Source organism: Ictidomys tridecemlineatus, chromosome 4 (assembly GCF_052094955.1).
Source record: "Ictidomys tridecemlineatus isolate mIctTri1 chromosome 4, mIctTri1.hap1, whole genome shotgun sequence".
NCBI lineage: Eukaryota > Metazoa > Chordata > Mammalia > Rodentia > Sciuridae > Ictidomys > Ictidomys tridecemlineatus.
The window spans coordinates 20079607-20103212 of NC_135480.1; the positions used below are offsets into that span (position 1 = coordinate 20079607).

General features: G+C 45.3%; 1 protein-coding gene and 1 non-coding gene across 14 annotated transcripts in view; one reads left to right on the forward strand and one right to left on the reverse strand.

The window, feature by feature from the left end:
• Nucleotides 1-828: 828 nt before the first annotated feature.
• The window catches only part of Atg13 (autophagy related 13), a 50338-nt gene continuing 27560 nt past the window's right edge, over nucleotides 829-23606 (reverse strand). For 3 of the 13 annotated variants that reach the window (XM_040284415.2, XM_005330001.4, XM_005330000.4), the window contains 16 exons: nucleotides 23029-23109; nucleotides 22455-22574; nucleotides 20027-20073; nucleotides 18987-19127; nucleotides 17165-17205; nucleotides 16562-16658; nucleotides 16118-16216; nucleotides 15350-15443; nucleotides 11640-11738; nucleotides 10786-10896; nucleotides 10238-10374; nucleotides 7396-7510; nucleotides 6518-6595; nucleotides 6202-6318; nucleotides 5588-5716; nucleotides 829-3023 (listed from right to left, as the gene is read on the reverse strand). In XM_040284415.2, the coding sequence (XP_040140349.1) occupies nucleotides 2946-3023; nucleotides 5588-5716; nucleotides 6202-6318; nucleotides 6518-6595; nucleotides 7396-7510; nucleotides 10238-10374; nucleotides 10786-10896; nucleotides 11640-11738; nucleotides 15350-15443; nucleotides 16118-16216; nucleotides 16562-16658; nucleotides 17165-17205; nucleotides 18987-19127; nucleotides 20027-20073; nucleotides 22455-22574; nucleotides 23029-23109 (1584 nt within the window). In that variant the 3' untranslated portion in view covers nucleotides 829-2945. The remainder of the gene's footprint in view (nucleotides 3024-5587; nucleotides 5717-6201; nucleotides 6319-6517; nucleotides 6596-7395; nucleotides 7511-10237; nucleotides 10375-10785; nucleotides 10897-11639; nucleotides 11739-15349; nucleotides 15444-16117; nucleotides 16217-16561; nucleotides 16659-17164; nucleotides 17206-18986; nucleotides 19128-20026; nucleotides 20074-22454; nucleotides 22575-23028; nucleotides 23110-23606) is intronic. The other 10 variants (XM_013360652.4, XM_040284416.2, XM_040284417.2 and 7 more) reach the window with 10 other exon arrangements.
• Nucleotides 21546-21617, forward strand: Trnav-cac (transfer RNA valine (anticodon CAC)). Its single transcript has one exon. It is a non-coding gene; the product is annotated as a tRNA-Val (tRNA).

Genomic DNA, 23606 nt, shown 5'->3' on the forward strand with positions numbered 1-23606 from the left:
AGTGGGCTGGCTCCATTCTCTTCAGACCTGGGATTGAACTGAATTTAGAATTTTTGTGATCATCCCCCTTTTATTTTGTCCTGGGGCCTGACTTCAACCCGAAGGAGGATAGGGTGCAACCCAGACAGCAGTTGCCCAGTTCTGATCTGGCAGTTATCTTGAATCTAGAACCATCTCTCACCTGCACCACTAGAGGCACAGCTAGGAGGAAGGGGCTGGCTTTGCCAGGGTTGAGATGCCTACAGCCGGAACCCCAGTGGCCAGAAAGGACTGACCTCTGCAGATCTCTCCAATTCCTCATGGTTTCTCGGAGCCCAGTGCCCTTCCTGGAGTCATTTGAGATCAGGGCATCAACACAAATTTGCTTGGGCCCTCAACTTCCTGCTATTCGACTCAGTTCCTTCCCTCTTCTCCAGTTCACCCAACCACAACTCATTACACCAGCAAGCATCCTGTCCTGTCTTCTGGGAACATGGCAGGACCCTCACTCATCCTCCCTCCAAGCCAAGACCAGCTCCAGGCCAAGGGGCATAAAGAGCTGATGACAGTCGCCTTCCTTTTGTGGCGACTTTACCATGGGTGGACTTCATATACATTTTCTTAGTGAATATTCAAATACACAACATGTCAGGGGAATAGCATGAGAAAAATGAGGCTCTAGAAAGCTTCCTGACCAACCCAATGTTGCCCAGCTATCTGTGGCCAAGGCCAGGATTTAAAGCAGCCCTGCCCTATTCCAAAGCCTTTCTGCCCTTCACAAGGCCACGGAGCCAGCTGATGACCAGGAGCTACAGAGAGGTGGGAGACAACTTGCACAACTGGAAGCTATAAAGTACAGAAAAGATTTTATTGGAAATCTCGAGTACATATGGAAGTATCCCTCAGTCATTTCCATACAAATAGGCTGGAAGAGGAGGGACCCTGTCACCTGGAGAGATGACTGGTCCCAGCAGGAGCCCGGAGTGCTGCAGGAGTTGTTGGTCTGGCCTTCTCACTTCTATGACACAGGGCTGAGAGGCCAGAGGTGGCCTTGCTGGTTGCTTGGCTCCTCCCAAACTCAGCTCAGTCAGGGATTAGCTTCCCTGGCCTCCCTAAAGATGGGGCCCTGGAGAAAGGCTGCTGCTTGGGAGTCCACAATTAGGAAGTCAGTACTGTGGCGGACGACGGCTACCAGGCCTTTCCATGCTAGGCAAAAAGGGGAGCAGCTGAGATGGGACATCAGTAACTTACCAGAGACACCCCTCTTTGTGCGTGCCAGGCCCTGGGGGTGAATCTGATTGTTTCAGCAGGCCATGGACGTACCCTAGCCCCAAACAGGACAGCCAGTTGGCCAGCACTGCTGGAGCATTTCTTGATGGCAGCAGAAGCATGCACAGGGGCAGGGCTCCCCACCAGAGCACACTATGATGCCCAGAAGTTAGCCTTGTAGGTGAGAACAGTGTCACATGCAGTTTACTAACAAGCAGTTGAGAGCCATCTGCACCTAAGAACAGCTGCTGCCAATGAGTACCCCCAAGAGACTGGAGGAACAGGGCAGACTGGTTCTCCTTAGCCAGGCCACCGGTCAGACTGGGGAGGACAGATGGCTAGGCACTTGACTTACTCAAGCAACACCTGAAGGATTAAATCAATCATCCACCCAGCTTTGGTTTCTGAACAGGGAACCAATCCAGCTTGTAAACCCAGGGCAGTGTAGAGACCCTGGGATTAAAGGGAGGTGGGGTCAGGCCAAAGCAGGAGGAGGAAAAGCTCCATAGTCCAGTCCTGAGGATCAGGATCAGGTACCCCAGAAGTAGGGAGCACACACAATGCCCCTTGGGCATTATGTGTGGCACAACTCTGGGGAGTCATCACATTTAGCACCCAAGACTCGGCAGAAACTGCGAGTCTGGAGGCTCCCACCCAGAACAGAGGTTCAAGGGAAAGCCCACTGTCAGTTCAAAGCCTGGAGGCCACTTGCCCTTGGTCAGTCCCATTCTTAGATCCCACCGTACACATACTGGGAAGGAGAATGGTCTGAGCAACCCAGATTCTGAGGAGCCTCTTAGGAGGAGGCCTCCATCTCAGGAATGGACGCCCTCACCTTCCCCAAGTGAAACCTCTAACTGCAAACATTTCTTCTATAAAATATCTGATTTCTCTGAAAGTAATAAATATTTTCCATGTCCTATAACAAGAAGCAGAAACGGGAGGGAGAAAAAGAGAAGGCCCTTAGCTGTGATCCTCGATGACAGAATATGTCATAGTGACGTAGGATTTGCTTTTATTTTTCCTCTGCGGAGCTGAGGAGCTGGGCATAGGCAGCCACCGGGGCTGCACAGACCTCTGGTAAGGGCCGGATAACCCTCCCAGTGAGGATGATGGGCCCAGGAACACTCACCCTCACAGGTGAGCAGGCCTGTAGTATTGCCAAAAAGTACGGGCACAGGGGTGGGGACAGAGAGAGGCGAGAGGGAGATGACCCTAGAACTAGAGGAGACAGAATAGGACCCTCCTACCTCTGCCCAGCACTGTTTCCTTCCTCCTTCTGCCTCACGGGGCCACCAGCTGGAATGTCAAGAGGTTGACAGGAAGGACAGACAGGGGGCCAGCTGCAGGATAGACCAGGCAGGAGGCTGGCAGCAGGAGGAACTGATGACACCCTGTGTGAAGCAGCTGGCAATAGGTGGGGTACACAGATGGCCCCGCAGAGACCCTTTGGTTACAAAGGCTCTTCCATCTCCAAAGGCAGAGGGCAGGTCCTCACAGATGCAGTCACTGGGCCTAACTGCCACCATGGAGTCTCCAGGAGGTCCAAGAGCAGGGATTTCTGGGTCCCCAAGGAGGGACCATCTTCTCCTCCAGCTGGCTGGAAGCAGCATGAGGGATGGGAGCAGCTGAGGAGTGGGAGGCTCTCTGTCCCCTGTGACCACAGAAAAGGGATGCTGCTGGTACTGGAGGACACTTTACTGCAGGGTTTCTACAAAGGCATCAAATTCTCGCACGTTCTTCTCATGAACAGCCAGCTTCTCTGGTAACGAGTCCTGTTCAGGGAGGAGAAGAGCTGCTTACTGGACAGGCCTTGGGAGGCTGCCAGCCCCGCCACTGGAGTGGAGGAAGGGGGTGAGGTAGAGACAAAGAGCTCAGCAGAACAGTGCCGAGCTGGGCAAGCAGGAGGCAGAGCAGCTGAGAGAGCGCTGCTGGTCAGGGGAGGGACATGTCCGTCAGGGCTCTGTGGGGGCTGTGGCACTGCACAACAGCCATAGGAATTCAAGTGGGCTACACCCGCAATGAGAGAGGAACGTGGACCATGCCAGAGAACAGGATGGTCCAGAAATTAAACATGAACGATCCCTGGCTGATGACAGCAACCTCAGAATAAAACTGCAAGTTTAGAGCTCTATGAATTCAGTAGAGTTTATGAAAGGGTGTTTTTTTTTTTAATAATAGATTTTGTAACCTTTATGATTTATTTTATGTGGTGCTGAGGATTGAACCCAGGGCCTCACATGTGTTAGGCAAGTGCTCTGCCACCGAGTCTCAGCCCCAGCCCATATGAAAAGGGGCTTTGATGCCCTTTTCGGGGATGCCCTGCAGGACCGGAGGGAGCCAGGCAGCCTTGCTACACTGCCAAGAGTCACCTGCAGGTTGAGGGAAGCGTGAGCATCTGCATCTTCACACCAGCCAAGGGGCAGAGAGGGACAATAAAAAAAGAGAAGCAGAAAAGCAGATCTGTGACTAGCTAGCTGTACCTCTCTACAATACCAACCGTTAATATAAGAAAAGTTGGGCATAGTGGCACAACCTGTAATCCAGCGACTTTGGAGGATCACAAGTTCAAGGCCAGTCTCAGCAACTTAGTGAAGCCCTAAACAACTTAGTGAGACCCTGTCTCAAAATTTTTAAAAAGTGCTGGGGATATACCTCAGAGGTAAAGCACTGTGGGTTCAGTCTCTAGTACAAATAAACATAGTCAGGGGCTGGGGATGTGGCTCAAGCGGTAGTATGCTCGCCTGGCAGGCGTGCGGCCTGGGTTAGATCCTCAGCACCACATACAAACAAAGATGTTGTGTCTGCCGAAAACTAAAAAATAAATATTAAAATTCTCTCTCTCTTTAAAAAAAGAAAAATGATAGCTTATTTTTAAAAATTAAATAAATAAATAAGGCAGTGGCCTGCCTTCACTGGTGGGGTTAAGCATAAGGGTCTGGCAAGAGGTCAGAGACTCTCCTGCCTGAAACCCAGACAGTGGCCTGGCCACCCTGACAATGAGGCAGGTCTGGGTGTAGCTGCCCAGGTGGAAGAAGACCTGGGAACTGGTTAGCACCACTGGGATCATGACGAGAGCACTGGGACCCTCCTTCTTCTGAGCTCATGTCAAAGGAGAGGCAGGGGAGAGGGCGGCAGGAGGCTAATGCAGGAGCCAACCTGGCTTTGTCTGGCTGTGTTACCACAGCAAGTTACTCAATCACAGTGCTGGCTTTCTTTCTCTCTCTCTCTCTCTGACACTGGGGATTGAACTTGATCAGTGAGCCCCATCCCCAGCCCTATTTTGTATTTACTTTAGAGACAGGATCTCACAGAGTTGCTTAGCTCCTTGCTTTTGCTGAGGTTGGCTTTGAACTCACGATCCTCCTGCCTCAGACTCCCCAGCCACTGAGATTACCGGCGTGTGCCATTGCGCCTGCTGGCTTTCTCTTTTGTAAACTGGCATAAGACGACCTACCTTTTAGGGCTGGTGGTTCATGTTAAAGTACTTTAAAAACACCTGGCAGGGGGTGTGGGTGTTGTTCAGTGGCAGAGCCCTTGCCTTGCATGCATTAGGCACTGGGTCATCCCCAGCACCACAGAAAAAAGAAAACTCAGAAAGCCCCAATAAATGTTCATAATAGTACTTATTAGCCCAACTGTTATGTAGAACTATAAAGCTTTAATAAAAAATAATAATAGTAATTATTTTTATTCCTATATTGTCGCTGAGCATGGCTTTCTGTTTAATGCAAATCAAGGGCAGCTATTCCTAGGGTCCCTAGTTTCTATAGATAGGAGAGTCCCACCTCAGACCATGAGACCTTGGGATTTAGTGGTGTAGGACAGCCCGAGTTTGTGGCTTCCACATGGTACTCTTCTGAGGCAGGAAATAGGAAATGCCCTAAGCAGAGATGTGGCAATTACGGTCAGAGAACAGCTACAGGAGGAAAGGCGCTCTCTGAGGGAAGCACTGACCCCTGGGACTGCTGGGCTCCTCTGCCCCTGCCCCACGGGTATCTGCTGGCCACTGCAGAGCTGAACAGAGGGGCTGCTGGAGCAGCCTATGGGGACAGCAGGAGCAGAGCGGGCATGACGAAGTGCTGCTGAGAACGTGCAAAGAAAAGGAGCTACGCTCAAAGGGAGCTACGGCAAAGTCTAGGTGCTAGGTGCCGCGCCAATCACACATGTGACCAAGTGAAGACAACAATCTAAAAACCTCCCTTTCCTGTTACAGGGAAGATGGGAAGCACAGGTGGGTGGAGTGACAGGAAGAATGTTCTAGGCCTGTGGTCAGGGATGACCATCAATGAGGATGGGAGGCCAAGGGATGAGCTGTGTGGGGAAGGAGTTTCCATACCAAGTCTTCAGCCATGGATTGTGCCCCGATATCTATGGAGAGGCTGCTCAGCTGAGGGGGGTTCTGAAATTCACGATAGAAGGTCCCCAAGTCCATCGGAAGAATGTCATCTTTAGAAAAAGCTGGTTTCTTAAAAAATAAGACAATCACTTTAGCTTTCCTTGGGCCACAAAGGATAATCACAGAGGAAATTTACCCTTTTAGAAATGACCAAAGAAACGTTCTTCCAGGCTCATCTTAGGAAGCAGAATCTCTACACCGTATTCTTATGGGCTGCTAACTTATAACCTGGGGATGACCCTCCTCTCAGGGCCATGTCCTCTTCCTGCTCACTCCATTCTTAAGTAAAGGGCCATCCATTCAGGCATGAGCCAGACCCGAGCTGACACCACTGCAAAACCCTCGTAGGGTTGACTTTCATTATGAATTTCAACCAGAGACTTGGAACACAAGTCATAGGCCTCCAAATGTCTTCCAAGGCAGGGTGTCAGGGCAGGGCCCCAAAACCCTTCGTTCTATCTGCAGCGGCCTATGTTGTCTCTGTAAGGGAACAGATGCTTCTGGGCTTATCTTCCCTGGGACAGCAAAGGTCAAGGGAGGGGAGGGCAACTTACGAAGTCAATCATAACGAAGTCATCGTGGGCATTGCCACTGCTGCCCCCGCTGGAGCCATCCGAGTGCAGGCTGCCATGGAGAGGAGACACAGGCTCTGGGGACTCTGGAGGATTCACCTGGTTCAGAATAAGGCAGAGTCAGGGCTATTCTGTGAACTGGATGCATGTCCCTCCTAACACCTGAGGAGCTGGTTAGGCAGTGAATTCATAAGCCAAGGGGCATGGCTTAAGGCCTGCGGAGGACGCAGTGACTGTGGCCTCTGAGGGATGACTACTGCGACATATACTGGAAATTGGTAGTCACCGGTGGGCTCACCATAGGATCAGTATCCTCCAGCTCCAAATTCTTGGGAGCAAACATGGCAAAGGGTATGTCCAGACTTGTCAGAGTCACCTAAAGAAACACAGGAGAAAGGCATTCGTTCCTGTCCTTCCCCCAGCTCCTGGGCTTCCTTCCTTACAGGCTGCCAGAAAGTCTGCACATCTAGGCTGCCCACACTGCTCTCCCAGGTTCCCTGTCCCCCATCACATGGGCCCACAGCATAAATAAAGACTGGGTTCCCAAGGACCCTGGGAATTCAGCTGAGGAAGCCTGAGCCACAGGACCACAGGAACAAAATGCTTTGCTGCCCCCCTCCCCCAAGGAGGAACTTCCTGTTTTATGTGAAGTCTGAGGTGACAGCACAGCACAGTGTCTGGGAACTAAGTGGTATCTTGTCTCTTTCCTGTGAGAGACTTAAGAGCCTCAAATGAGAGAGAGAGAGAGAGAGAGAGAGAGAGAGAGAGTGTGTGAGTGAGTGTGTGTGTGTGTGTGTGTGTGTGTGTGTGTGTGTGTTGGTACTGGGGGCTGAATCCAGGGGCACTTTACCATTTAGCCCTTTTATTTTTTGAGACAGGGTCTTGCTAAGTTGCTAAGGGCATTGCTAAATTATACAAGCTGGACTCCAATTTGCGATCCTCCTGCCTTAGCCTCCCAAGTTGCTGGGATTACAGGCATGCACCACCATGCCCAGCTAGAACAATAATTCTTAACTTTTTCTGGAAAGGGGTCACAAGTTGTAAATCCTCTACACAGAAAAACTTAAATACACACACACTCTTGCAAACAATGTAAGTAATTCCACAAAATATTGCCCACAGGGCCTCACTCTAAGGACTCAGACATTCTCACAGTGGCAGTGGCAGAAGGATCACCTGGTTGATGGGTTTGTTGACAAAAGCCCCCACTTTCCGGACAAAGATGGTCTCTAGGACATCGTGGGGAGAGGCCCGTCCCTCGCTGCTATTGGACACGGTTTCAGTATCCTCACTAGAGAAGAAAATGAAGTTGGTGCTCATTCTTAAGCCACAGCAGAACAAGACAAGTCCCCTAAGCCCACCCTCCTGGGGAGCTGAAGCCTGGGCAGGAGTTGGCCCCTCAGCCTGTTCATATGGACACAACACTACATGGTCTGGCTACTGCTGCTGTCCCCCTGCCTCATGAGCTGTACTTCCTGAACAATTAAAATTTATACATAATTGAGTAAAGCTTACATAAAATTTGATCTGAAATCCCAATGACAAGTATCAGTTACCTTGCACACAGTGACCATCAACCAGGCAAGCCACTCTCATAAACCACCAAGATTTCTTTTTAATTTTATATATATTTAGTTGTGGATGAACCTTTATTTATTTATTTCTATGTACTGCTGAGAATCGAACCCAGTGCCTCACACTTGCTAGGCAAGCACTCTACCATTGAGCCACAACCCCAGCCCAACCACCGTGATGTTATTACTAACCAATTACATAGCCAGACCCCAAATTTTAGCTTCTTCATTTTTTGCATCTTTTTGTTGTTGTTGTTAAATCTAAAAATACCTAAAACTATATAGTTTACAGCACTATGCTAACTTCAAGCCCTGCCTCACAAGGGATGTGCTCACAAGAGTCCCACATTTGAAGCCTTAGCCAGCCAGAGCTCTCTCACTCTTGATGGCCAGGGCCGGATTCTCTGTGCTCCCTACCACGTTTCTGCCCCTCTTCACACTCGACCATCGGTCCATTACTGACACATTTAATTCAACTACTCCTGTGGCTCCCAATCCCCCAAAGCCCTCTGGACTGATGCTGGGACCTGGATCCTAGGGGGACTCATACAATAGAAACAGGGCCTAGACAGTGGCTGCCAGCAAAACAGTCAGCGTTTTGAGTGGCAGGGGACAAGAAAGGTCTTTTGGACAAAAGTAGGGTCTTAAGAAAGGCAGGAGGACAGTGGCAGGTGGCCTCTGAGCCCCAGGGACTGGCCCTGAGGAAGGGTTCTAAGCTCTGAGGACCTGCATCCAACAGCTCCCCCAGGGTCCTCTGTCTATAGCTGCTCTTGGCCATGCCCCAGGAGCTGAGGACCAGAAAACTGGAGAATAAGGTGACAAGAAGATCTCTTCTATCATCCCACAGAAGGAGCATGAGAGGGGTAAAAAAGCAAGTTTGAAAAGCCAGGAGAGAGTCAATTATTTTTCCTGACAAATGTCACAAAAAATAATCTTCCCAAACAATTTCCCGCCCACTACACCACTGTGGGAATGAAGAAAAATATACCAGGAATTTCAACGATGAGAAAGTTCATGGAGGATGTGGTGGGGCAATGCAATCTCATTATCTCCAGGGCCTTCCAAATCAAGGGCAGGCAGGGCAGGGCCGCTCCAAGGGCAGCTTCCCGGGAGAGCTCTGAGGGTACTGGGGAGCCGCGGGCCCGGGAAAGGAGCAGTCTGTGTCCCAAGTGTAGGGCAAGCTAAGAGATTTTAGGCCAATCCCTTGGTCCTGACGTTCTGTCATCATTTTACTTTTTCTCTTTTTCCTCAGTGCTGGGTATGGAACCCAGGACTCACACATGCCAGGCAGGCACTCTGCCACGGAGCCACACCCCAGCCCTCTCTTCCTCGTAAAAGAAGTGACAGTGGCATTTTTGCAGGATTGAAATATAAGAACTTTCACTTCCTACCTAATCCTTGTCTTCACGGTTTTAATCTCATCAAATGTGTCACTTTGGTATTCAGAAAAGACAGAAGATTTAATTTCTTTTTTTAAATAAAGGATCTCTATGAGGCTCTAAAGCAGCAGAAAACGATCGATCCCCCTGCGATGGCAGATGCAGCGTGGTGCCATGATGGCAGGCCGTGGTGAGCACCTGTTCCATCCTGAGCAAACGCTGGCAATGCCAAAGCAATGAATGTTGGGGGGAGGAAAAAAACACCCGACCACCTCTCTACAGGATGAGGGTGACCAGAACCAAACTCCCGCTATTTTCTTTTTCTTTTTTTTTCTTCATGCACTGCCATGCCCAGCCTATTAGAGCTTTTTTTTTTTTTTTCCTTAAAGACCTTTATTTTATTTATTTATATGCCGTGCTGAGAATCAAACCCAGTGCTTCACATGTTCTAGGCAAGCATTTAGCCACTGAGCCACAATCTCAGCCCTTGGTATAATGACTTTGGACAAGTGTGTCAAAACCACACTGTAGGAAAATGACTATTTTTTTTTTTAAAGAGAGAGTGAGAGAGGGGGGAGAGAGAGAGAGAGAGAGAGAAAAAAAATTTTTAATATTTATTTTTTAGTTCTCGGCGGACACAACATCTTTGTTGGTATGTGGTGCTGAGGATCGAACCCGGGCCGCACGCATGCCAGGCGAGCGCGCTACCACTTGAGCCACATCCCCAGCCCAACTATTTTTTTTAATATATATATATATTTAGTTGTAGATGAACACAATACCTTTATTTTATTTTTATGAGTTGCTGAGGATCGATCCTAGTGCCTCACATGTGCCAGGCGAGCGCTCTACCACCAGCCCCAACCCCAGCCCGTTCCTGCTATTTTCTAGTCAGTAGCAAAGCCCTGGGCCAGTCTCCTTACATACCAGCTTCATGCCAAGATTCTTATCAGAGAAATTCAAGGATTTCCATTTGGGGCACAAATGCCATGCCCAAGTCTGTGTATCACGGTATGCAGGCCCTTGGCTGGCCTTAGCAGCGGCAGAGCCATGCCAGGGACTCACCTGCTGGAAGGTGTGGCAGCACAGTGGGCCACATCTGCGGGAGTGTGGATCGCCAGTTTCTCTTGGTCAGCCTGGGCACCATGGACTGGCTGGTTGGGAGCAAGGGGCACCCCACCTTCCTTCCCAGGAACCATTAGCTTTGGGGGAAAATAGAAAGAGACAGTGAACCTTGGCAGTGTCGGGCATGAGCAAACAGCATGCCCTAACTTAGTGGTGTCTGCTTTTGGGCTTTCCCATCTCCAGATCTGTCACCAGGTAGACAGGCACCCAAGGATCTTTATCCTTGCTGGGACTTGGCTACTGGAAGACATGCATGGTAATGACTACAGAGAAAGAAGGAAAGAGAGGGGGAAGGAACCTTGGAAAGTTGTCTTTCTGTTCTGGAGTCTAAGCGGTTCCTTTCTCTCAGAGTCTTTCAGCCCTCCAGTTACCAAAGAGCTCTGCTTCCAAACCCTCAGTTCAATGCTTTCGCTGTAAGAGCTCCTCCACAGCCCCGGGGAGGGAACACAGCCCTGGGGAGCCCACGGTCCACCCAGCTTTCAAGATACCTGGTGAGGGTGTTGAGCATTTAAGCCAGCAGCAAACACTACTGGATAAGCCAGGTCAGCTGATCCAAGGCCCAGGACAGCAGGCTGATAGGAAAGGCGAGAGCTTGAGAGCTGAGCAAGAGAAAAACAGAGGGGCAGAGGAAAGGCAGGAGAAACAGGTGTCCTAGACATGAGCAATGACCAGGCTCAGCAGGGGATGGAATGGTCCCAGCCACACGGGCACCTGCAGGCCTGGTGCAGTGTGGATTAAGGACAAGACAGGCATTTTTAGACCACTTTTTAGGTAAGAAAATTCAGAGGCTTGTATAAACTGAGATTGGGATCCCTGGCTCTGGAGCCTCCTGAAGACCTCCAACAAAGCTCCTGGCTCCCCTTTCCCAAGTGCTCAGCTAACTGCTTCCGTCCCAGCCTGGCACATCTATGGGGTGCAACCCAGAGCAGAACTTGCAGCCAAAGGCATCAGTTTTTCCAAAGTCACTCTATTTTCTCCTTTGTCCTTAAGGTCCCTTTGAAACAGAAGGCCGTCTTCTCTAATAACACCCTCCATTACCCCTGAGTATGGGAAGGTTCCTATTTTTATTGAAAAAAATACCAGTCTTGAATTGTTTATTTGGAATTTGATATAAATAACTCCATGTATTTTTCACACAACAGAAGGAGGCGGGGCTAATGAAAATCCCTATTTTGGGCTACTGGGCTGTGGCTATGTCCTGTTAAAATCATTTACCAAGACTCAAAAGAATCCCACAGACCAGTTAGGGACGTTTAAGGAACTACACACTGTACTGTATTTGCACTTTTCAAATAGAAAGAAGCCATCTGGTCATAACCCCTTCTTCCCATTATGAACTCACTTGATGGGAAAAGGCCAGTCCTGCCATGGGGACCCTCAGAGTGTCCGTCACCACAGGAGTAGGGGTCTGAAAATGTGCCTTTGTGACAGTAAACACACACTGTGCACAGACACACACAGAGACAGGAGAAACAAGAGAAGAAAAAAGAAAAGGGACTTGAGAAAGAAGTGGAAACACCTCTGGAGGGGGCTGCGGTGAGAGGCTGGAGGGATGGAGGGACTCAGGACTGCGCTAGGAGAACGCTCTGGCTTCCCAAAGCGACAACCTCAAGGATCTCTAGAAAGAACGCTTTCCCCAGGGTGCACCCTGCATGCCTGTCTCCCTGACAAGAGTGAAGCTGACTCAAACAGCTATGACTTGGCCAAACAGAGAAACCTGAACCAAGCATTAGTCTTTGTTAGTCAGAAAAAGGTGGGAGGAAGCCAGAGAACAATTCTAATAGGAAGGGCCTGAGAGGAGGTGCAAAGGGAGCAGGACAAGGATGCTGGGCGTGTAATGTCACACTGGCAGCCTTTTTCAAGGAACCACAGTCTTCAGGGATGGGTTCAAACAGCAGACATTTGTTGGCCAGAATTTCTCCCCGCCCCAATACCAGGAAGTGAACCCAGAAGAATTCTACCACTGAGCTACACCCCACCCTTCTTTTTATTTTGAGACAGGCTACTGCTAAATTGCTGAGGTTGGCCTCCAAATTGAAATCCTCTTGCCTCAGCCTCCTGAGTTGCTGGGATGCAGCCGTTTGCGACCACACCTGGATAATTGGCTAGAACTTCAAAAACCTCAGGTGTATACTTTCCTATGTTGTCCTGGGGAAGATGAGGAGGTATGCAGAGGTAGGTGTGTGTGTGTGTGTGTGCGCGCGCGCATACACACATGTGCATGCCTGTAGTCCCTGACAGTGTGGGACAACTTGATAGAGTAAAAGTCGGGGTCCTCTCAAAACTCTTAGGACTACAAAGCTACTTAGGGTATAATGATTATTTGGGGTCTTGCTGCTCCATCTTCAAATCTGTCCAACTAGCTAATCAATGCTTAGAATGGGATGGAGGACTTTAGGACACAGTAGCAGGTTCTGAATGACAACTATTTAATACCTAAAGTCCATGCCCAGGTAACACAATGATCCTTATTTTACTGAAAAAATAAACATCACATTAACATGTATTTACTAGACTCAAGCAAAAGTTCCAATAAAAGTCTTTAAACAATGAAAATACCTGGATTAAGCCAAGGAATTAACTATTGAAAATTAATTAATTAATTGATGTTATCAAGGATTGAACCCAGGGGCACTTAACAACTGAGCCACATTCCCAGACCTTTTTATTTTATTTTTATTTTTTTGGTACCAGGGATTGAACCTAGAAGGGTTTTACGACTGGGCCACATCCCAGCCCTTTCTATATTATATTTTTAATTTTTTTTATAAACACACAGTATCTTTATTTATTTTTATGTGGTGCTGAGGGCCGAACCCAGTGTCTCACACATACAAGGCAGGAGCTTTACCACTGAGCTGCAGCCCAATCCCACTTTTTATTTTATATTGAGACAGGGTCTAAATTGCTTAGGGTCTCACTAAATTGCTGAGGCTGGCCCCAAACTTGTGATCCTCCTGCTTCAGCCTCCCAAGTCTTTGGGATTAAGGCGTGCACCATGGCACCCAACAGGAATTAACTATCAACAGGAATGAAGAAAATTCACAGTAACTCATTTTTTTCTGTATCATCCATTCAAAATAAATATTTCTGCACCAAACTGTACCAACCTTGATTAGAGGTAGTTGGGGGTCACTAAGAAGTGCACATCATTGATAAAATAATGACAAGACACCATCAGTCACAAATATCATAAAAAAGGCAGCCTTTTTTACGATTTTTACACAGGTCAACAAACAACTTATAGGATCACATTTCCAGTGGATCAAAGAAAGTGGTGTGTTATGTCAAGAATCACCATCTCTCATATCCCCTGACTCATAACTTTATTTACTGTTCATGAATCTGTCAGTTATAAAACAAAATTAGACTGTTTAAGATGACATATCCATATTCTTATCAGCTATAAAATATTCTTATCAGCTACTCCCAGCTGGGCATGGTGGCACATGCCTCAGTTCACAAGGCTGAGGCAAAAAGATTGAAAGTTTGAAGCTGGCCTTAGCAATGTAGCGAGACTGTACGCAAACTAGTTTTATACTATATCTATCTCAAAATAAAAAGCAAAAGTGCTGGAGATATAGCTCAGTTGGTAGAGTGCTTGCCCCAAAATAAAAAGCAAAAAAGGGATAGGGATGTGGCTCAGTGGCTAAGCACCCCTGGGTTCAATCCTGGTACCAAAAATCATCATCATCATCATCATTCATCATCATCTACTCCCAAGAATGCCCTGATTAGAACATGTATGCCAGATAAGAACATGTATATTTCTCTGTTTATGTCAACTTTGCTCATCAAGAAACAAATCATCAGCCCCTCCATGGCCAGAATAATGCTGACACTCGTGCCCCACATAGACTTATAGGAAAGGAATCATTCCTACACCCCAAACCAAACTATCTAGACAACTTTAGAATAGAAATCTTTTATTTTCTGGTGCTAGGGATTGGACCCATGGCTTTGTAAAAGCTAAGCACATGCTTTACTACTGAGCTACACCTCTAGCCCTAGAGCAAAAATCTTTCAGTAAAAATAAGAGTGACCCATGAATTCTGCAGTGTCATTCCCAGACATTAACTCATGTTGCTGAAATAGCTGAGAACCACAATTTTAATCTGGTTTCTCCCAAACAACCCAGGATGGGAGAAATTTTTAAATTTTTATAATTAAAATAATACAGAAAACAAAAGTTTTATGGAGAGCTAATTAATGTAGTGCTACTAAGTAAGATGGTGAAAGGGGATAATCTGGGGCTAAAGGAATGTAGAAATGGGTAGGGCTAGAACAAACTAGTTAATGTAAGAGTCACAAAAGAAGAAGATCATGGAGATGATGGGCAGGGAGTACAGGGAGCTGGAGGCAATGAGGAGGAAGTTGGGGTGGAAAGGAAGAAATGTATCCCTGAAATTCAGTCCACTTGTAAAAACTACTTCCTGGCCAAAGTCATCTCAGCCCCTTATCCATGCAGGACTGAAGAGATGCTTCCCTGGGGTAAGCTGACAATGTCATTTCAAGCTATTATTTCACTGAAACTGGGTTTGTCCCTGAAGATTGACTCCAGTGGAAAATTTAATGGTTAGAATGTTTGAGAAAAGAATACAGACAGGCAGATAAACTGTCAAATATTAAGAAAAGCTACATTACTGCTTTCTTACTGGCATTTTATACTAAGTAATTATTGGACTCCTTCCATTATTAGAAACCACTTAAAAAGAGCAATAGCCTACTAAATTAACAATTGTAGGCTGGAGTATCTCTCTGGTGTCTGAAGGCACTTGGAATTCAGTGACTGATTTTCTAGGGAATTTAAGACCTTACCAGGAAGGGAAAGGCTGTGTAATACTGTGGGTTAAGAATGGTTACAGGTGAGAAACACTGCAATACTATGTGCTGCATAACACGGTCACTCCTCAAAATAACCCCCTTGAACAATCGCGAGCACCACAAAAAGTGACTGTTAATAAATTTGAATACCATTCCATAAGGTGTGCGGACACATACAAACTCACGCACCAAGTAACCACCACCAGCCCAGAGCCTGTTTCCCCCTACCTGGGATGGAGGAGAGGTGGAAAAAGAGGTTGTACACACTTCTTGAGAGTCTTCCACTGATGGGTATGTCACTCCAGCATCCTCCCCAGCAGTTCTAAAGTGAGGAGAGAAGAGAGAATGAATTCTGTGGTGGTGATGGCAGTCAATATCAGAAAGTAGAGAAAGAGTTGTTAAATAAGGATGGGAAGAAAAAAAAAAATAAGGATGGGAGTTATTAGAACTTTTTCAGGTAGAGTCCATAATGCCAGATGACGACATGAAGACAATTTAATTTTTCCAGGATATTCCACGAATTACTGACTTATTTTATTTATTTGTTTGTTTGTTTGTTTGTATATGTGGTACTGGGGATTGAACCCAGGGCCTGGCTCATGCTAGGCAAGTGCTCTACCCTGAGTCACATCCCCAGCCCTTTTTATTTGATTTTGATACAGGGTCTTACTAAGTTGCGCAGGCTGGCCTGGAACTTGAGATACTCCTGCCTCAGCCTCCTGGGTAGCGGGGATTGCAGGTGTGCAACCACCACACCCCAAAAATGAATGGCACACTTGCATTCTCCAAGTAACTTGTGACATATAGAGAAAAGTCATATCATTACCATCAAGATCCAAAATGTCCAATAATTTTCTGGGACACTCTACATATCCCAAGTCACAGTATACCTAACAGGCAGCAGAAAGGGAAACTAGCTCCTTGATTTCTGTCCATGAGGCAAGTGGCTGCTTTCACCTAGCTGCAGTTTGGGAAAGCACCTTTCACATTCCTCACCTGTAATTGCAGGGGTGCATGGGAGAGGAGCTGGAATAGGGACGGTCCACAAAGTGATCAATGATAATCCCCATGATAGGTGGGGTCCTCTCAAATTGCCTGTAATGCAATATGCAAATTGCAGTATTTGTTAGAATGTCTTCCCAGCCCCCTTGAAGTCCTTAGAGGGCCCCTCATTTCATATCTATTGGCTGATACTGGCCTTAGGTATTGCAATCTCTAAATATAAACCACAACCTCTATGTTCTGGACAAGTTGAGTCTGGGACATTCAAATTCTCCAATTTGACAACTGTGAGCACACTCTTGGCTTGATTTTATTCTTCTGAAGGGGATGCTTTCAGCAACAGCAAGCTGACCTGTAGGCTTAGCCTTGCAGTTTTGGGAAAGGTAGGAGGCTTAACCTCCCTGGGATGGTTCTTTTGGTTTCTGATGCTTCTCTCACCTGGTGGACATGAATGCCAAGTTAATTCTGTAAGCACAAGAAAGAGTGATGGTGCCCACAGGGGTGCCCACTGTCCCAACACGAACAGTCTGGAAGCCTAGGAAAAGAGAGAAGTGATTAGCTTTTATCCAGAGAATGCCACAGGGACCCTAGTTTGTCTTTCCCTAATTATTCAGCCTGTTGTACAGTTTCTAGAATTATTCACTTAGCATCTTGGGTGCAACAACCTCACTCTCTTGTGTGTGTGTGTGTGTGTGTGTGTGTGTGTGTGTGTGTGTGTGTGTGTGTGTGTGTTATGCGTGTTTACTCCCTCTACCAATTTATCCAATTTTGACCCCATATTGGCAAAGGAAAAAGCAGTCTATTCCCAGGTAAAACTACCTTCAAAGAAATAAAAAATACTGAGTTCCAGGTGCTTTTGGGAAAATTATTAGGTCCTCCCTAGGAGCTACGTAGACCACTTCCTTCCTTCCTATCTTTGCTTTACTTGTATGACATGTATGGAGATGAAGGGCCATGTATTATAACAGATAGCAACCAAGCACATCTTTGAAGTTAGAAGCACTCTTAACACTACAAATGTTTCCCGACCATGATACACACCTTCTCCTAAGCCATTCAGTTGAACTTCCCCAAAATATATCCTGTAGGGAAGAAAGAAAAAGAAATGTTACCTGATTCTTTACTCTCAGGACCTCTCTGGTCAATACAACAGGAAACCAAATAAATCAAATAGAGTATATATATATATATATGGAGACTGCTGATTAAGAAATGAAGAAAATAATATTTAAGTAGAAACTGCTATTTATGTTTTTTCTCTATGTCCCTGAGACGTTTTAAAAGTATACCTACTAGGGGGATGGGGTGGTGGCTCAGTGGTAGAGTGCCTGCCTTATGATGCAAGACACTGGGTTCAATTCTCAGCACCATATTAAAATAAATAAAATAAAGGTTCATTGACCAAAAAAAAAAAAATATATATATATATATATATATATATATATATATATATTTTTTTTTTTTAGGAAAATTATACCTATTAGGAAATACAGTATATAAATAGAGTTGGCAAACAGAGGATACTGCTACGAGAAGGTCCTAGGTTTTGACAAGTAGCTTTCAATTACAGGCCACTCTACTTGCTTGTCACAAGCCATTCAAAAGTAAATGGGTGGCTCAGCGGTAGAATGCTCACCTAACACGTGTGGGGTGCTGGGTTTGATCCTCAGCACCACATAAAAATGTATAAATAATATAAAGGGATTGTGTCCAACTACAATTAAAACAAAATATTTTTTTAAAAATCGGTTAAAGGGGCTAGGGATGTGGCTCAAGCGGTAGCGCGCTCCCCGGGATTGATCCTCAGCACCACATACAAACAAAGATGTTGTGTCTGTCGAAGAACTAAAAAATAAATAAAATTCTCTCTCTCTCTCTTTAAAAAAAAAAAAAAAAAAAAAAGGCAGGGGAGGTAGCTCAGTGGTAAAGCAACTGCAAGGGCCTGAGTTCAATCCTTAGTACTACAAAGACAACAGACAAAACAAATAACACCCCTTACTCCCTCCATCCTATCACACAAATTCTAAAATTCAGCTCTACATATGTAATCTGAAAGCTAAACCAATGGCTCAACACTAACACAAAGGAAAGAGTCCTGGGTGATTCAGGAGCTCTGGCTTTCCCTGTTTGCTCACATTTTTCTATATAGCCTCATATCCTCCACTCCAGTCTTTTGGACAATCTGAGTATGGCTCTCATGCCTTGCCAGCTGTTATACATCCATCCGGGATGATTATTCTCCCTCACCTACCAGCTGAATTTTCTTTGCCTCACAGTTCACCATGAATGCCAGCTTCCTCCATGAGGCCTGTCCTCTTTCTGCCCCCAACATCAATCTTTCTTTTCCTCTGTGTTCTCCTAGTACTTTCCCCAATACTGCAATGCAGTTTGCAAATACTGGTTTTTAATTATAAAAATACATATCAAACTTTTCCCATCTGATTAGAAATACGAGTGCAAGGCCAAGATAGAGTTGCATAATGCCAGGACTAAAATGGCCCTCGATGCAGTGTGGAGGTGAAATCCTGCAAGGAAAATACCATAGCATTACTTCCATAGACAACTAGTATGAACACTTCAGTTAAATTAGCAGCTCCTTAGACCATATGTCTGAAGTCAGCTCTGGAATCAAGGCGGCTGTGGCATCTTCCCAGGAGAGCCTAGCCTGTTTTTCAGTCTTCAGCTTTTTTCCCAGCTTTGAGGCAAAATGATGACTATGCAGAAACAAAAGGGCAGTGAATCTGGTGATTCTGGAACACTGAGGTTCTTAAGGAAGGCTGAAAAGTGATCACACATAAGCTACACTATCAATAATCCAACCAACCACCTTCTCCAAATCAGGATGAGCTTCCATGCTGCTTACCTGTACAATATGACATACTCATGCCCTTGTTTTCGGGAGAGTCTGTAAGCAGGTGTCACCCTAGTTATAGCAAGAAGGGACTTCAGCAGCAGTGACAGCCTGTTGTACACTGTGTAGGAAACTTTGATTTCTTTATCACACCTGAGGAGCACACAGACTTTTATTAAATGCTGGAACCATGCCAATTAATTATTAAACATGTTCTTTACTAAAGGTCTGATTAGAGTTCTTGATCAGCAGATTGTCTAAGTCAGCCAGGTTGACTTTCTTTAATATGAGACACAGCAGATGAGCACCAAAAAATACCTTATATGTTTTTTCTAGTTTGGAAGCGGCTATCTTTCTAAGAAATAAAGCAGCACACTTGAGCTGTCTAACTATACAAAAAAAATATGAAGAAGTCAGTCTGGCGCTAACATTTTGGACCATAACGTGGCAACTGAACTGCCTTCTGTTAAAATAATAATAATGATACCCCTGCCACACATGCTTTTCACTGAGATTTTCCTTTTGATGGGTTGATATTTCCTGGGACTTCCTGTATACACTTCTTAAAAACTGAAGCCTCAGGTAGGAGGTAAACTAATTTGCCTTAAAAGAAAGAAATCAGGGGAAGGAGATAATATGCATTTCCAATCCATGACCGGCATAGTGTGTGAAAGAGCAGTGCAGGGAGACCTTCCTGGACAACTGCCACACAGAAAAATGGACAAAACAGAGCAGTCATGTTCCACAAGCTCGCGAGGGATTTAATCAGAGAACTTGCTGTACTCTGGGAAAACAAAAAATCCTTTTCAGTTTCTCTGCTGCTCCCTTCTCCGTGGTGTGTGAGGCTCTCTGAACTGACACTTCCTCTGAAGGTCATCTCTGTGCCTAGGCTGGAAGCCAAGCATGAAGCAAACTGTAGCAAAGACCCATTGGCTCTGCTCAGTGGTCAAAATGGGCCCCGTGCCTCTGAACACAAAGGCCTGCTTTCACATGATGTCATCATCTGCTCTATTCTCAGCTATCAGCCTTGGATCCTGAGACAGAGTACTTACTTTTCATTCATTTCAAGACACCAAATTTCCAGCTCCATGGAATCTCCCTGTGGATGGGACAATTAAAAAACATTTCAGTTTTTAAAAAATCATCTCATTTTTAAATTATAAAGCTCAACATAGCCCAATAAAAATATTGAAAGGTAGACAGAGGCAAAAAGGAAAATAAAAGCAAATGTCAACCTATTTAACCAGTTGCTTTTCTAAAAAGTTGGATCACATTTATGTATACTATTTTTTTTAATTTAGTCATAGTTGGACATAATAACTTTATTTTTATTTATTTATTTTTTATGAGGTGCTGAGGATCAAACCTACCAGCTGAATTTTCACATGTACTAGGCAAGCGCTCCACCAATGAGCCATAACCCCAGCCCTGTATACACTATTTTATCACTTGTGGGTTTTTTTTGCGGGGGGTGGGGGGGTACTTGGCATTAAACTCAGTACCAGTCCTGAGCTACCGTCCCAGCCCCATTTATTTATTTTTTAAATTTTCAGACAGGGTCTTACTAAAATGCTGAGGCTGGTCTCAAATTTGCCATCATCCTGCTCAGCTTCATCCTGCCTCACTCTCCTGGGTTATCAGGAGAGTGCTACTACCCTTAGCTAAGACTTTTGATGTATTTCCAAACCACCCTTCAGAAAAACTAACACACAGCGTGTTGACACACCCCTGTAGTCCCAGCAACTGAGGAGTCTTGGGCAAGAGGATCACAAGTTTGAGGCCAGCCTTAGCAATTTAGCAAAGCCCTAACTAACTTGGTGAGATCTTATCTCAAAATAAAAGTAAAAAGGGCTGGGAATGTGACTTGGTGGTTAAGTGCCCCTGGTTCAATCCTGGTACCAAAAGTAAGGGGAAAAAAAAGTTCTTAGGGCTGGGGTAGCAGCCCAGTGTTAGAATATTTGATTATCATACCTAAGGCCCTGTGTTCAGTCCCCAGTACACCCCCCTCCCCAAATCTTGAAAGCTTACTACATGCTGTCCCAGACACTATGCTTGGTCCTGAGGACACAAGTGATTATTTATTTTCTGCCTCATTTCATAAAAATCTCAAAAACATAAGGATATATGAGTGGCATAGCTATTGATCTTAAGAATAAGAGTGGTTAGAACATGAGCAACAGGAACATGTGTTGATTAGTGGTTAGAACATGAGCAACAGGAACATGTGTTGATTATATGTCAGGGGAAACAGTTTAAAACTAAGGATTCAATGAAAAAAATACTATAGCCCTGCAAGACTGTGAAGTGCAGTGTCACTTTGGTGGTGTTTATGAGGGCAGGGTTAAATAAACTGGCAAAATTTGCTCAGCTGGGAACTAAACTTATCTATGAACAGCTCCAAACTCCATTTGCCTTTTATTATATCATAAAGCTTCATAATCTACTAGTGGAAATACATTAATAAACATGCTAGAACAGCCAGGCAAGATGACGCATGCCTATAATTCTAGCAAGTAGGAAGGCTGAGGCAGGAGGATCGCAACTTGGCAAAACTCTGTCTCAAAAAGAGCTGGGGATGTGGCTCAGTGGTAGAACACTTGCCTCACGTGCATGAGGCCCTGGGTTCAATCCCTAGCACCACCAAACAAACAAAAGCAAAAAACACTAATGAAAACGATATTTGCCTCAATCCTATAATGGATTAGGGTGAACAAAGACAAATTTTTTTAAAATATTTATTTTTTTAGTTGTAGTTGGACACAATATCTTTATTTTATTTATTTTTATGTAGTGCTGAGATCGAACCCAGGGCCTCACACGTGTTGGGTGAGCGCTCTACTTTGAGTCACAACCCCAGCCAAACAAAGACAATTTTTAAAACTCACAATATAGCAAATTATACTGGAACCAAATATAAACAAAGTACCATAGGAAGTCTAAGGAGAGCAGTTACCTCTCCTCCAAAAGGGAGATTTTCTTTTCTTTTTTTAATTTTTTTTTTAATATTCATTCTTTAGTTTTAGGTGGACACAATATCCCTATCTTACAATTATGTGGTGCTGAGGATCAAATCCAATGCCTCGTGCATGCTAGGCAAACTCTCTACCACTGAGCCACAACCCCAGCCCTCAAAAGGGAGATTTCCTAGAGCATGTCAGTTGAAGGATGAGTAGAAATGTCATATGAAGAAGAGGGCAACAAAGAGTCTGCTCCATATTGCTGGAATAATAAGTACAAAAATCACAACCCTTGGACTGAGGGTGTAGTTCCATGGTAGAGCACTTGGCTAGCATATGTGAAGTCCTGGACTGTGTCCCCAGCACTGCAAAACAAACGAGTCTCCAACAAGGCCCCTTAGGAAAATGATGAGAAGTTCAGAGAGGAAAGGTGCAGGAATAAGTTGAGAAATGAATTGGAACCAGAGGGTGGGGAGACTTGAGTGCGGCGTGAAGACCCCATCCCAGCCACTGCCTTACTTACCTCAGAAGTCTTGAGTGAGATCTCCACACACATGGACCGCCCCACAGCGGGCAGCTGCCCTGCCAATGCCTTCTTGGCCTCATGTGTAACCTCCGGGATGTCTTTGATTGCTAAATTGAACTAGAAGACAAAAGGGACTATTGTGTGAAGCACTATGGAGGAGCACTGCAGGAATACAAAGCAGTGTGCCGGTCATGCAGATATTGCTTGGGCTGATTATGGGAGACATACTTGCTCTTCTCCCTTCCCCATAAGGCATAGCTGGCATCAAAGCCCCAGATCTCAGGTTGAAAATAGTTACCTATTACAAGGATTAGGTAACAGCCATAATTTTTGTCTTCTAAGGACTAATCCTTTCATCTCCGAAAGCAGAAAGTCAAGAACCAAATAAATTCAGGACTAATTTCAATAAGGAATATACCTTCCATGTGAATAGATCAAATGGAACTAGATATTTTCATGGTATGGTTTAGTAATACTATAAACAGCATGCCTTATAATTGTACTTGAGAAGTTTACATTCATTCCTTCTGACAAAACCACAGTATAAATTCCCCCAAAGAAGAAATCTTACCCAATCTGAACCCGTTGGAGAAGAAGATGAACGAGTGCAAATCTTTTCACCAAGTCGCGCCTGGACAATCACTTGAACTGTCTGAAAAGAAAAACAAAAAAAGAAGAATATTAAATGGACTGGTTCCTTAGTCAGGGTTAAAACCCTACCAATGCACAGATAAAGAGATGCCTATTAATCAGCAATTGATAACTATATACTTCAGGAAAAAACAGAATCCTAACAACAGCAGAAATAAAAATACACACAAAAACAATATTATAAACATTCCTGAGGAAAAAGTGCCAACCAATAATAGGCATTAGAGCTCGAGGCTTGATCTATGTAACATCTCACATGGCAGAAGGAGTGCTGCATGTGGTGGCTATGACGTTCATATTTATAAATAAGTCCAACTGGGGATTTAAATATTCACGGTACCAAACTTATGTCATCATAGTAGATTTAAAGCAAAAATTCCACAATTATTCATATCACTTAGCCCATATGGCATAAATCTTCCGTATAATTTTACATCCAAAATCGACAGCATGGATTTTTCTGGCATGGCAATTGTTGCGAGGAAGGGGTGATACAGG